At 45.3% G+C, this 15,480-nt stretch overlaps 1 protein-coding gene across 4 annotated transcripts in view; it reads right to left on the bottom strand.

The window, feature by feature from the left end:
* Positions 1–15,480, bottom strand: part of TNRC6A (trinucleotide repeat containing adaptor 6A) — a 103,951-nt gene that overhangs the window by 41,683 nt on the left and 46,788 nt on the right. For 2 of the 4 annotated variants that reach the window (XM_044302898.1, XM_044302900.1), the window contains exons 2-3: positions 14,499–14,546; positions 1,858–1,948 (exon numbers count right to left, since the gene is read on the bottom strand). In XM_044302898.1, the coding sequence (XP_044158833.1) occupies positions 1,858–1,948; positions 14,499–14,546 (139 nt within the window). The remainder of the gene's footprint in view (positions 1–1,857; positions 1,949–14,498; positions 14,547–15,480) is intronic. The other 2 variants (XM_044302901.1, XM_044302899.1) reach the window with 1 other exon arrangement.

Raw genomic sequence — 15,480 nt, 5'->3', positions numbered from 1 at the left:
TCCCCCAAAACCCTTTCAAGGGAGTTTCCCCATAATCATTTAAAGGTGCAATATCAGATACAACCCATGTGGTGCTGTTTTTGGAATAAAGCAGCCATGTTTTTCTAATCAAGAAGGAGAAGTGATAAATATATGGTCAACAGGGTGGTTCAAACCCTGGAAGTACTGCCCATTATGATAATGGAGGTCCCAGAGTCTCTTGTGTGCAAGAAATGGTAGGGACATGTGTGACCACGGCTCCATTCACAGACATAGCTGAGTGCTGTACTCAGCAGTCCCATAGAAGTGAATTGGAGCATTGGTCATTTAAGTGCATGAATGCTCTATTCACACAGGAGACTCCGGGACCGTGCCAGTGATTGGTGGGGTCCCAGTACTTAATTCTAAAGACAGGTGATGTTTATGGGAGAAATCCTTTAAAAGGGGTTCTGTCACCAGATTTAAACCTATTAAGCTAGCTGACATTAGTGATGTGCTAATGTCAGCTAAGGGTACTTTAACACTAGCGTTTTTCTTTTCCGGCACTGAGTTCCGTCCTAGGGGTTCTATACCAGACAAGAACTGATCAGTTTTATCCCCATGCATTCTAAATGGAGAGTAATCCGTTCAGGATGTCTTCAGTTCAGTCATTTTGACTGATCAGGCAAAAGAGAAAACCGTAGCATGCTACGGTTTTATCTCCGGCGAAAGAAACTGAAGACTTGCCTTAATGCCGGATACAGCATTTTTTTCCATAGGAATTTAGTGCCGGATCTAGCATTCAAAATAGCGGAATGCCGGATCAGTCCTCCAGGTCTGCGCATGCGCAGACCAAGAAAAAAAGTGAAAAAAAGTAAACGCCGGGTCCGTTTTGATTTCAATGCATTTTTTTGACTGATCATGATCAGTCTTACTAATGCCATCAGTTGGCATACGTTTTGTCGGATCGGCAGGCAGTTCCGGCAACGAAACTGCTTGCCAGATCTCTCTCTGCCGCAAGTGTGAAAGTAGCCTAAACCTAACTAGTCTATTCCTACTTTTATCTATACCCCCGGTTACACCAGAAATCTAACTGTTACAGTATGCTAATTAGCCTCTAGGAGCCAGGCAGCGCTTGCATCTGTCTGCCAGGCCTGTGCTGTGGTGAAATCTCACGCCGTTCAGTATGCAAGAGTCTTTCTCTCACCACGCCTGCACCGAGATTTCACCACAGCACAGGGCTAATAGACGGATGCGAGCGCTGCCTGGCTGTCAATCAGGACTTGGAGGGAGGCGACAAAAGGTGGGAGAGCGGATCCTCTAGGAGCAGGAACGACGCCTCTCCTGCGCCTAGAGGCTAATTAGGGTATTATAAAAAGTTAGATTCCTGGCGTAACGGGGGCATAGATAAAAGTAGGAATAGGCTAGTTAGGTTTAGCTGACATTAGCACATTGCTAATGTCAGCTAGCTTAATAAGGTTAAATCTGGTGACAGAAACTCTTTAAACACAGTAAAGACCCATTTACACGGAAGCAGTTTTTAAAGCACTGACGAACAGCTCGTTACCATCCCGGCAGTCGGCAAGGAGTTTACCAGAAGGGTAAGGAGCGTCACCGCTGCTTAGAAACCGCTCTTGTGCCTTTGCCAGGCAGCAATGTGTATAGCTAATGTAAACACCCCTACGGGTGGTATTTCCATTTGAAGATCGTGCTGACGATAACTGGGATTATAAACGGATCGTTTAAGATTTTCTGCATTCACACTGGTCAATTATGGCTACAGTCACCTGGAAACAGTGAATTGTAATTCCCCCTATAAACTGGCCTTCATAAGTATAATTACACATGACTAATCGGTAACAGGCAGGGGGGGGGGGGGGGGCAGCATTACAATGTTACCTTTTTAGAGGCAGTTTCCTTCTTTTTCTTATCGTTCTTTCGGTTTTTCCTTTCTTCCATTAACTGTATTTCCTCCTGCTGCGCTGTACCCCTAAAACAAACACCACAATCATCACATAAACTGTACACAAGGGGACAAATGGTATCCAGACATAGCACTAAATACAAAACAGATGGAAAACATACTGTAGACTTTAGAGGGGTTGTTTCATGAAGACAACCCCACTTAGTATAGGAGGCTGACATGAAGGTGTGAAAGTTGCCCCCTGTAGCATTAGTTACTGGGCACTTAAGACATGGATGGGCCAAGACCACCAAAGTGGAATCCATCTTTACAGCTTTCCACACTGGTGCATAGATAGGTCATGCCAACCTCTGTCCGTATAACCTCCTAAGACCTATGGATGTCTTACAGCAGGGATGCCCAACCTGCGGACCTCCAGCGGTTGTAAAACTAAACTCCCACCATGTCCTGCTGTAGGCTGATAGCTGTTGGCTGCCCAGGCATGCTGGGAGTTGTAGTTTTGAAACAGCTGGAGGGCCGCAGGTTGGGAATCCCTGTCTTAGAGGACATATGACTAACTACCATTATGGCAGTTTTTTGGGGACATCCCCAGCAAAGGAACAAGCTGGCTGCAGCTTCACTCGCTTGCTGGGCTTGACGGGATAAAAACCTGCGGTAACAAGCGGATCGCTGATGAGAGAACCCCTTTAAGAGGTAGATATTGCACGCCTCAGGAGATTACAATTCTTACTGCCTAGTCACACACACACAAAAAAATATAAAAAAATAAAATAAATCTAAATGTATTAAATCAGTATAAAAAAGGTGCCTGTTATCAGCCAGACTGATCATAATAAGAAAACAGCAGTGCATGGTCTCTGAGAACTTCTCTACTTGTTTCTGAATCTGGCAGCGTCTGCTATACATAGATCGCAAACAAGACAAATGTCAGGATGGGATTCACCCAAATTAGCGCTTTACTCCTGTAACGGAGCTTACGAGGTGCGGACCGCAGACTGCACACGGCGAGTTCTCATCAGATTCTCTTGTCTGCTTATTTTGCAATTAATGAAAAAGGGAAAACGTCTTCATTACACAGCCGAGCGCTCCTAGGAGACCGCTCCTCTTTAATTACGGGCGCCTCTAAATTGCCAGGCTAGAAAACCCAAATTGTAAAAAGATTAAGTGTGCCCTCTAATAATTCCCCTCCACTACTGGCTGGTCTCTGGACCACTACAATAAGGCAATTGTTTCACCGTTCCAGGCAGATCTTGGTAAGTAGTCACATTTAACCCCTTGATGCAGACACTGCTCATAACAGATTAGAGGGGAACGACTGCGTCGTTCAGACTGGAGTTGAGGGACAACTGTTCCTTCATCCATCCAGTACAGGCACCTATAAATACGGACACAGAGTCAGATGCAGGCACCATGGGGACAAGGGAATAAGCTAGGGATCGACCGATTATCAGATTTACCGATATTATCGGCCGATATTCAGGATTTTGAACGCTAACGGTATTTATTTTGCCGATATTCCGATAGTGTATGGGGAACACAGATCGCGCTGCTGTCAGCGCTCTCCGTGTTCCCTCAGCAGCAGCACAGGGGAGAAGGAGCAGTGTCTCCTCCCCCTGTGCTGCTGCCGCCAATGAAAGGACAGGGGACAAGAGGAGCCGGCTATGTGATCCTGCAGCTCCCGCCTCCTGTATATGAATAAATTAGAGATTAAGCTTCATTGGTGGCGCAGTGCGCCCCCCCAAGTATTAGACATTGGTGGCGTAGTGCGCCCCCCCTCCCCCCCCCCAGTATTAAGCATTGGTGGCGCAGTGCGCCCCCCCAAGCCCCCCCCAGTATTAGACATTGGTGGCGTAGTGCGCCCCCCCTCCCTCCCCAGTATTAAGCATTGGTGGCGCAGTGCGCCCCCCCTCCCCCCCAGTATTAAGCAGTGGTGGCGCATAGGGCCCCCCACCCCAGTGCGCCCCCCCACAGGATCCCCTGCTCCTCCGATCGGAGCCCCAGCAGTGTAATGCTGGGGCTCCGATCGGTTACCATGGCAGCCAGGACGCTATTGAAACCCTGGCTGCCATGATAAGCTCCATGCTGCTGTGTGCACAAAGCACACAGCAGCAGGGACAGCGTGAGCTCCTATTCACCCTGATAGATCTCTATCAGGGTGAATAGGACAAGGGTTCTAGTCCCTAAGGGGGCTAAAAGTTAGTTAAAAAAAATAATAAGTTACAAAAATAAAAACACCAAAATATTAAATATAAATGAAAAAGAAAGCTTTACAAAAAAAAATAAAAAATACACATTAACAATAAACATTAATTTTCAGCAGATGTGGGAATTTAAATTTTTTTTTCAAAAATGAAAATTCCCAGAATATCGGTATAAATTATCGGCTATCGGCCTGAAAGCTCACAAATTATCGGTATCGGCCCTAAAAAAATCAATATCGGTCGATCCCTAGAATAAGCCCCTAATATTACATTCAATGGGCTGCAATTGGCTCTTCATTCCATAGACTGGAGATATACGAGTATCAACATGGTTATAGGGCATCTGTCAGCAGTTTTGTACCTATGACACTGGCTGACCTGTTACATGTGCACTTGGCAGCTGAAGGCATCTGTGTTGGTCCCATGTTCATATGTGCCTGCATTGCTGAGAAAAATTACTTTTTAATGCAGGAGCACCAGTTCCTTCTCAAAACAGCTGATCTGCAGAGGTTCTGGGTGTCAGACCAACCGGGATCGGTGGCCGTGCTTGCAGATTATAGGAAAAAGCATCAGCCACCAGAGAGGCCAGCGCTTTTCCCTGTAGTGTGCAAGCATGGCCACTGCTGATTTGCACGGTGGTCGTAATCCCTGGATATGAGCTCTGTATCAATCCAGCAAAGGAGGCAATATGGACAATCACAATACATTAGTAAGTGCCTTGTCCTCACTTTTGCTACATGATAAATGTCATTTGCTGAAGCGAGACAACCCCTTTAAGGCCCTTTTACACAGACAAATACTGGGAACAAACCACTCGCGCCTTTATGTACTGGCTATAATGCAACTAATGGTGTAAGTTCATACCCTTTAAGTGAAATCTGCGGTACGGCTATAGGTCCATTAACTCCCATTTTTACCTTCTCGGTGGGGCCTACCTGCAGCTGAACATCTGAAATAGGCATCCAATGAAAGCCCCCACTCGCCCGCTCTCCGAAGGTGGCGGGCAGGTGATCGGAGAGCAGTAAATGGGATCATTTTCTCTCTTCCATTATACAGTTTGTTTTGCTCGCTGTCAGACGGGCACAGATGAAAGTCCAAGGGTCACCCGCTCAGTGCTTAATAAGCCCTAGTATGAAATGAGTTTGTCAGCAACATGAGAATCTAGAAGCCGATAACAGCGAGCAATGTAACACGCATGTCCACCATTCCAAAAGTCAACCAATAAACAGCCTTCGAGTGGGTCCCATTCTATAAAAAATTCCCAAACAGGTATTTTCTTCTTCTTTCTGGGAAGGAGAGAATTATTTACAAGGATCTGTTTGCCCTCCTGACATGTAGGGTTTAGTAAACACTCCCCATAAAATAACATCTTTTCTCATAACGCTGTGTTATGAACACCCACTGTAATTCCTCCTGAAAATGTATGCCTAAATTGACAATTGGGCGTTACCATTCCTGCTAGTGAAAGACGCATGTCCCTACAATCTGGGACCTTGAGCACCGATTGGACGGTGTATGGACACAGCCCGTTGCCATTTATATATTTCTAGGAGGAATAAAACAACAAAGTTCTACGAAAAGTGTGATAGTTACCAAACTAGGAAATTCGGAAACATCTTTTTGTAGAACTGAGTGTTGTTCCTGTGGTATACCTCCTAGAAATTTACAAATAAACTGACAACGGGGCGTGTCCCTGCACCAGTCTGACAATGTCCAATCTGCGTTCACAGTCCCAGATTGTAGGGGCACGCCTCTTTCACAACGCCTAGCTTAAGGCGTTTCATTTTCCCAAAGATGTGTTTTTTAGTTTTCAGTGATGTAAAAGATATATATGCCAAATTTCAAGAAGATTGGATAATATTTAGGGGTTGCACACATTGATCTCTTTTATTGCTACTCTCACTCCTGTACTTAGGAGGTTGGTCTAAAAACGACTTCAGTTTCAGGATCCCAGGGGCTCGGCATCAAGCAATTGTCCTTTTCACTAAAAAGTTGAATATTCCTCAACGAGAATTGAGAATGAAACGGGTTGCACATTTTGCTTTTTGAACGAGGCAATTGTAAGTCGATGGGCTTCAAAGAATGATTTGGATATGCTACAGCTTCTGAGCACTTACCCAGATTCAGACATTTAAAAAAAAGTGCTCTCACAGTTGCTAAGAGACACCTTTGATATCTGTCAGAAACAAACCTAGGATTGGCTTTTTTGGACGAACGTATTACTCGGGCTGTTAAGAAAAATAGGACTAAAAATTTTGAAACCAAACCTGCAAAGAAAAAGGAAATGAAACGATTAGAGGGTAAAAACCTAGTTTATGAAGGAAAAGACCTGAGCCATTTCGTTACTAATAAATCAAAGACGTTCTTTGAATTGTTTGGGATCCACGACGTGAGAATACGGCAGTGATTGATTCTCTAAGAAGCCATGTGAACGCTCTTAAGGTGGTCAATGATACCGCAGAAAGAGGAATTGCTCTGATAAAAAAAGTTTAACGAATCGGTCAGAGACGAACAACAAAGAATTCTTGTTGAGGGTCGTCGATCACAGAAAAGTCGCCAAAAGAAGGGATTGCATCGTTCAAAGTTGAATATAACACATGCTTCGCCCATCATACTACCTATTAATCTTAGTGTCTAGTTTTATTATTATTTTAAAGGGAACCTGTCACTGGGATTTTGTGTAATCTTGCGATGTGCGAGCTAGCACATGCGCAATTTGTTCCCTGAGGCTGATGCCAGTACAGGGAAGGAACACTATGCCGACACTACGCATGCGCTAGCTCACGCATTGCGAGATTACGGCGCTCTAGCTTTCTGACGTCGGGGAGCAAGGAAGAGATTCTGAGGATGCGGGGCGGTGCTGGGCTCCTTCACGCTGGACTCATCTCAGGTTAATTTGCATATGTATCAAATCGTTTTTTTTCCACAATAAAAGCACACAGAGCTATGAGGACTGGCTATTGCAGATGTGCTAGCGGCCATCTAGCATCCCATGTCCTCAGCTCTATACACAAAATCCCGGTGACAGGTTCCCATTAAGTTTGTGATTTCTAATTTTCCCAATAAAAGTAAATAACATTGAAAATTTTTCTTTTTTTGCCTACTTTTACAAAACTGATCAAAGTGAGCAAACCCCTAAATATTATCCAATCTTCTTGAAATTTGGCATATATATCTTTTACATCACTGATACTCTGGGCGTAAGCAAAGTCTGCAAAAATTAGAATTTTTATTTTTCTTCCATTACAAAATGAAACACCCTAAGTCCTCTTTCACACTTGCGTTGTCCGGATCCGGCGTGTACTCCACTTGCCAGAATTACACGCCGGATCCGGAAAAACGCAAGTGTACTAAAAGCATTTGAAGACGGATCCGTCTTCAAAATGCGTTCAGTGTTACTATGGGAGCCAGGACGCTATTAAAGTCCTGGTTGCCATAGTAATAGTGGGGAGCGGTATACTTACAGTCCGTGCGGCTCCCGGGGCGCTCCTGGATGACGTGCCATGCGATCACGTCATCCATGTGCGTGGGGCGCCCTGACGTCACTCTGACGTTTAGCTTAAGGCCGGATCCGGATTAATGCCTTTCAATGGGCATTAATTCCGGATCCGGCCTTGCGGCAAGTCTTCAGGATTTTTGGCCGGAGCAAAAAGTGCAGCATGCTGCGGTATTTTCTCCGGCCAAAAAACGTTCCGGTCCGGAACCGAAGACATCCTGATGCATCCTGAACGGATTTCTCTCCATTCTGAATGTATTAGGATAAAACTGATCATTGATTCATCCGGCATAGAGCCCCGACGACGGAACTCTATGCCGGAAGAAAAGAACGCAGGTGTGAAAGAGCACTAAGCCTAGCTGTCAAATCAGTCAGATATTTCCAGGAGGAATAACATTGATAGGTCACAATGCAGCCTTAAAAGAAAAGATGCTCCAGAATGACCTAGTCTGGCAAATACCATCATTTACTAAACTAGACGCATCAGGAGAGTGGACGCGCTTCTCCCATTTCAATCCCCATACAGTACTCAAATGTCTCACACTTCTGGCCAGGCCAAAAGACCAAAGACATAATATTGCTTGAGTAATTGCAGAAGGTTATTACATTGCATCTAATAGGCATCCCTTCAGCAAGCATCGAGTCAGTTTTTTCCCCCCCAGAGTCTTGATACATTTGCTGTTGGGTCTCTGCTCCTTCACTGCCCGGCCGCCGCAGCCTCGCTCAGGACTCCCGCTATCAACATCTGATTTAATGCTGCTGGAGCCAATGTCAGGTGCAAGGGGACCAAGTCACCACTGCAATAAGTGACTGGCTGCAGATTTTTGCAGCGGCGGACGGCCAGCAAAGGTGTTGGCACCCAGCGGCGGGGAGCAAGAATGCTTCTCTTTGCAGGTCTAGCCAGTCTGCATGGAGTTTTAATGTTCTCCCCGTGGGTTTCCTCCGGGTTCCTCCCACGCTCTAAAGACAGACTGATAAGGACCTTAGATTATGAGCTCCATATGAGACAACAAGAAAAGAACTGCAGAATATGTCAGCGTCATATAAAGGAGTAAAACGAATTAGACTAGTAGACTGCATTCACAGACAATTTATTCATACCTCACCAGAAGGAATAAAAGAATAACAGCACAGCTCAGAGCTCCTATAAAAGGTGCACCAGAATTGTTATTTCGTAGGGTAACAGATACGTCTGGAGAGCAGACAGGTCCTCCTTAATGTAATATCACAGATTCTGGAGACACTTGTATATGCCACAACCCATACAAGGGGTTGAGCACAGAGGAGCAGAATGGAAAAAAAAAGGGCTGCTGCACACACCAATAATAAACATGCAGCAGTATAAAAAGAGCGCTGAAGACGGACAGGGATGAAAGCCCAGCTCTGACGAGACGGACGCTTGGCTGCACTAAATGGGGATAAAAGTTGGGGCACAAATGTGCTTTAGAAACTGTCCCCCGACCTGCAGAGGGTCCTACAGGTCCGAGGATGGTCAGCGGCATGTAGATGAAGTGGCAGATTCTATCTTCCAGGCACAGAATTTAATTTTCAGGCAAGACACCAAGCAATCATGCCCACGGGTCATTTCTCCGCCCCCCTGTGAGATCACTTGCCGAAGATGAGCATCCAGGAAGCGAACACGTTCCGCTCGTCTATAACTGAATGTCACAGAAGAGCACCCGGCTTCACCGCGAGACGTAATCAGGCAGAAAAGCCAGAGAAAGGAATTCAAGTTAAGGACTCATGCTCACGGCTGTGCCCGTATTGCGGCCAACAACAGCAGGTCTGGAATACACAGGCACTGGCCGTGTGCACCCTGTAACACGGATGCGGACACATTCACTTGAATGGGTCCGTAAGCCGCAAAGTCGGTGCAGAATGGAGGCATGGAACCCCACAGAATGCTTCCGTGGGGTTTCTCGCCGGGCCTCTGCCCCGCAAAAAAGAAATAAATAATAGAACATGTTCTATATATTTTTTTGCAGTGCGGACGGATCACGGACCTATTCAAGTTAAATGGGTCTGGGTCCGGTCGCAAATCACAAGCAACTTTTTCAGCATTACAAATCAATATCGGTTGCAGGCAACTGCTGCTCACTTGCAACACGTCAGCGGTTTTTGTTTTTAAGGCCTCTTTCACACGAGCAATACAGATAAGCTCAGGATGCATTCAGTGAAACTCGCACCATTTCGCAAGCAAGTTCAGTCGGTTTTGACATTGCGTTCCGTGTTTGTTTTTTCTGCGCAGGAGCAATCAGTTTTGATGAGTTTTTCACTTGCGTGAAGTTGCTGTGGCATACAAAAAAAAAAAAAAAAAAAAAAAAAAAACTTGGGTAGGGAGATGATAAATGTCCTCCACTGCGTGCAACAAATACCAGATAAAAACATTATAAATATGGCAGCAACAACCACAGGTGGACGAAGAACCGGTAAGGGTTTATTCTCATGAAAGTGAAAAACATCCATTTTCAGAAGCATTTGAAGTCTATGGGGATATTCACATGGCCGTCAGAAACAGGACATGTTATCCTGATGCCTCCAGTGTGGAGCAAGTGGTCCTTCAAAGCATACGGTTTTTAAAAAATTTCTAGCACTACTGGGGTTGGTGCGGGATTCAACAGTATAATTACTGAGGGCATAAAATGGGTTGGGGGGCTATGAGGGAATTATGTATTATGCAGTAAGAGCATGGCAAGAGTGGGATGCAAAACTGCCAGGAAATGGATGCACACACTGATGCAAAATGGCCATTAAACACAGTTTTTTTCAACGTTATTAGAATGTAGTAGAAAACAACCAGAGCCAAATTCATGTTTGTGGGGAACCTAATGGGAGTTGCAAATCCTAAGCTGAACGCAACTTGCAGCCAAAGCGCAGCTTAAACCAATGCAACAACAAACTGCACACATTTCTGGTCGTATGACCAAAGTCTCTGTGTAGTCCTAAAGCAGGGATGGCCAACCTGCGGCTCTTCAGCTGTTGTAAAACTACAACTCCCACCATGTCCTGCTGTAGACAGATAGCTATAGGCAGTGTGGGCATGCTGGGAGTTGCAGTTTTGCAACAGCTGGAGAGCCTCAGGTTGGCCATCCCCTTCCTAAAAGGAACATTTCACAGTGGTCGGAATGTCTGACCACAGGGGCGATATTACCCAGCGCTTCATACTCCCATCCTCCAACTACCATGGGCTTCAGAGTGGAATAACCCAATTCTGTTGACAACGCAGGAATCAGGGAGATCTGTTTCGGTGACACTGGGGTTGCTTCTATTTTCCAGTCTTCTGCCACTAGATACCAAGTTATATTTAATTCCAGATATCAACGTCTTCGCTTTCGGCAGAAAAACAAATAGCTCTGCCCTTGAAGTTTATCTCTGAGATACTACTAATAGAGAAGAGATTGCAGCAGAGACTGCACTCACTTACCGCAGATGCAGTATCACGTGTATGGATACCACACCCATTGTCGTTCAAGTGGGGAATTTTTTTTCTACCTGTGACCAATTTGTAAAACTTCCAGTTAGGCCCCAGTTAGGTTAAATATTTCTAGCGTTGAAGCACCAGGTTTCCTCTGCAGCATGAATTAATCAACTTGTAAGCGTGCCTCTCCATAACGGATCAACTTTCACTTTCCTTTCTTCTTTGCAACGTTTAATATTTCATGCTTGTTGTTGCTCAGTCGGTCGGAGGAAGGGGGTTACCGATTAAGAACAGGTACGCCCATCTCATTTCCACATCTTTACTTTGCAATGCAACAGTAATGGGGGAGACGGCAGAGGAGTTCATAGATATGCTAATACCATTCGCCACTCAGCATGTCTACCATACCACTCCTGGGAGCACAAAGGGCCATAAACTGCAGATACCCGCACAAACAAGTGTATTCAGCGCAAGGTGTCCCCGGTTATACAGTTTCACCGGCCAAAAGAAACATCAACTAATTACACGAGTGGAGCAGAAAGCTGCAATGTGAGGAGGCGGCTGCTCCTAAGGTAATTAAAAGGAGAGCCGAATGTAAACCGAGAGCGCAGCTATACCCGACGCAGCTCGCTTATCTTCTGCTGCAGCCACTGCGGGCAAACGAACATAAGCCCCCGGACGTACAGGGCTTTATCAGCACCTGGTATAAACACGCCATCCTCCAACAGGAACCTGTACTGACGAGCGGGTTACATATTAACCCCTCTCACACTGAACACAGATCCATCGTGAAAAGGACAGTCTAAGCCTATGTTGACCCAAGTGACGTGCAGCAGAACCATCTGGGATTTGCATGAAAATGTGGCTGATCATAATAGGAAAAGGGATCTGCTACCGCGCCCCCCCGAAAGAAAACCTCGTCATCACAGCACATCTTCATTAACTTGATTAAGGGTTCATGCAGACAACCGTAGCTTTGGTCAGCATCCGATATACATTTTTACGGATTGGATGCAGACATTTTTTTTCAATGGAGCAGCAAAAGATGCAGACAGCGCATGTCCGATTCCTGTCCGTTTTTCAGACAAGGATAGGACATTTCTAGAGGAGTTTGGGGAATTTTTATTTTTTATTTTAAAGGTGGCATCCGCAATTTGTGGACCGCAAAATGGACACTGTCGTGTGCATGAGCCCTTATAGGGTGACCTGCAATACCAGGCCATCACTTGTAAATGGACATGCCCTTTAAAGCTCGCCTACCGTGGAGGTCTGGCTATAAAGGGCTTGTCCAACAGCCACATGAATGTGAAGGCAACGTCTCCATTAGGTCTTATTCACAAAGTCAGTGTTTGGTCAGTGATTCTCATCAGTGATTGTGAGCCAAAATCAGGTGCGGCTCTAAACACAGAACAGGAGCAGATCTTTACCTTATGTCTGTGGGGGCTCTAATCCTGGTTTTGGTTCATAATCACTGATCAAACACTGACATGTGAATAAGGCCTGCATTACACAGGCCGACTGAGCAAACGACTGTTAGGACGGAAGCGTTCCCTCCCGGCAATCACTTGCTAGCTAGCGGAGGAGACCACTGTTATTACATGTAGCGATCTCCTCCACAGCATAGGGAGGAGCGATCGCTAGGCCATCACTCGTCGTCATACTGTATAGTGGTTTGCAGCAGCAGATCACTATTAGACAGCACGATCTGCCGCCGGCAAGCGCTCATTTGCTCATTCATCGGGCAATCGGCGACAGTATTAAACTGCAAGATGATCGCTTGCGAACGCTCATTGGCGATTATCGGACTGAATATTTGCCAGTGTAATACAGTCTTAAAGGGAACCTGTCACCTCTACTATGCTACCCTTAACTGAGCGTTTCTAAATGTTCATTGTGTTACCCTAAACATATAAAGAACACTTAATTTCATTTGCAGACGAATTCAATAAGTATTATGCATTTTTGTACTTCCCGCCTTTTATGCAAACATAAAAGTCATATCTTACTTGTGTGACCAGAGAAGAGTCATATTTTCAAGCTCTGACTCATCTCAGGTTAATTTGCATATGTATCAAATCGTTTTTTATACACAATAAAAGCACCCAGAGCTATGGGGACTGGATATTGCGGATGTGCTAGCGGCCATCTAGCAACCCATGTCCTCAGCTCTACACCCAAAATCCAGGTGACAGGTTCCCTTTAAGGCCTGAAAATGTATGCACCCACTGACTCAGACTAATACACACTTGGTTTAGGCTAGTTGCAGACTAGTGTCACAAAGCAGTTATCTTCCAGCCGATTTTCGGCTTATTTGCTGGTCCCCATTATAGTGAATAGGGCCGGACAGAGCCTTACAAACCTCTGGCAATACCAGAGTGCATAGAGGTCCGGCAGGCTGTTCCCTGCCAGAAAACCTCTCGCCGCACATGCTGAACATGTCCTTAGGCCACCATGATCCCAGTGTACATCAGAAGGGTATCCTATTAGAAATATGCAATAGTATAAATTTTGATAGATATCCTTTATTGTACAAAAAGGCTTCATTAAAAATAAATTATTCTGTGCAAGTTACACAGGCCCATGATCTGCCCATAATGAACGCTGATATAGCTAGTTAATTAGCGGCGGGAAAGGGGGTGATCCTGCGATGGTGGGGGGCACCTGTGATTTGGAATGGAGGGGCTGATCTGATGGGAGTGGGGGACATGGTGGATGGCTTGGAGACACTGGGGAAGGGGGACATCATGGAAATCTGGATGACATGAAGGGGCTGATGGCAGTGCCATCATGGCGGCACTGGGGGACATAGCATGGAGGGGCTGATCTGATTGCACTGGGGGAGTAGAGGACATGGCAATGGATGGCATGGGGGTCTGGCCCTGATTGCAGCAAGAGAGGGTCTGATGGTGGCAGCCTGGGGGTCTGATCATGGTGGCATGGGGGTCTGATTGCGGGCAAGGCTGACTTGGGAGGAGTCTTATCAAAATGCTATGTCACTGTGCAGCATTTTTTGTCCAGATCCCCATTACAGTCAATGGGCATCCAGCTATGACAGATGGAGCCAGTAAATTCACAACATAACCTTAGATACACATTCTGGCAGAAGAACAGCCTGCTGGAGTATACTGTATTGGGAATAGCCGGATACAACCAGCTATATGCTCTCATAATGTGGTCCAAGGCCATCAGCGATGGAGCCGGAACCCAGCCGCGGCAATCAGGTACAAAAAGGGGTCTGTAGATAAGGTCCCCGGGGTAAAAAAAAAAAAACTCCAATATTTACTGCTGAATATCCTTCAAGGAAAATACTGACACAAACTTGCAAAAACATGAAATAAAAGTGAAGCTTCACTTCACAGTCTTCATATCAGCAGAGGCACGAGGATAGCACACACAGCGGCTGTATCCAAACACAACAAACTGTTGACTCACGGCCGGAGAATGAGCGTCACGCCTACCATCTACACAACATTGCACAGCGGGCCGGTGACAGGGACTTACCTCCTCAGACTTCCTTCAATGTCTTTGGTAGCTGCAGCTTCCAATTCTCTGTAATTAAAATCTAAATTAGTCCTGGGAAGACATAACAGGACGACTAAAAGCAAAGACTGAGCAGGCAAGACGTAAACCATGCCCCTGGCACAATACAAGAGACAGCCGAGGACTCTGCGCTATACATGCACCAGTATAGAATACGCTCATGTATAAAGGAACTTTGCTGGGACCTGTAGTACCATACAGTATACAGGAGAACCCCATACAGATGACAGGTCTGTAACAACCTGCAGACTCAATGCATCGCTGTGCAGTCTACACCCAGGAATACCGGGAATATACGTCATAATGCAACGTATGAACAGTGAGACTGCATCCACCTGACAAGCTGCAGTATTTACAGGGTTAAAAGTACATTGTCAGTACTGTATATATATATATATATATACACACATACACTATTTCCACACAAAATAAAAATATGATGGGTGCTACTGCATCGATCAATGTCCCATATACACCGAATACAGGTACAGAACTATTTATATACAATATATATATATATATATATATATATATATATATATATATATATATATATATATATATATATATATATAGGCACTGGTGAGATTTTATGTATATATGTGCCTGTAGACGTGTGCACATACTGATATGTCCAGTGCCTATGCACGGTGGCTCAGTGGTTAGCACTGTTGCCTTGCATGTATGTCCTCTCCGTGTCTGTGTGGGTTTCCTCCGGTTTCCTCCCACACGCCAAAGACAGATGGAGAGGGAACAGATTGTAAGCCCCATTGGGGACAGCGAGTGATGATAATGTCTGTACAGCGCTGCGTAATATGTCAGCGCTATATAAGTGCGTAAAATAAAAATAAAAAATGTCGATAAGTGGCAGGTATATACTGCTATATATTGTGCATACATCTATATACTGCAGGTATAAACGGCTATATATGGTGCATACATC

The sequence above is a fragment of the Bufo gargarizans genome, chromosome 8, assembly GCF_014858855.1.
Source record: "Bufo gargarizans isolate SCDJY-AF-19 chromosome 8, ASM1485885v1, whole genome shotgun sequence".
Taxonomy (NCBI): domain Eukaryota; kingdom Metazoa; phylum Chordata; class Amphibia; order Anura; family Bufonidae; genus Bufo; species Bufo gargarizans.
This window is presented reverse-complemented; position numbering and strand designations above follow the sequence as displayed.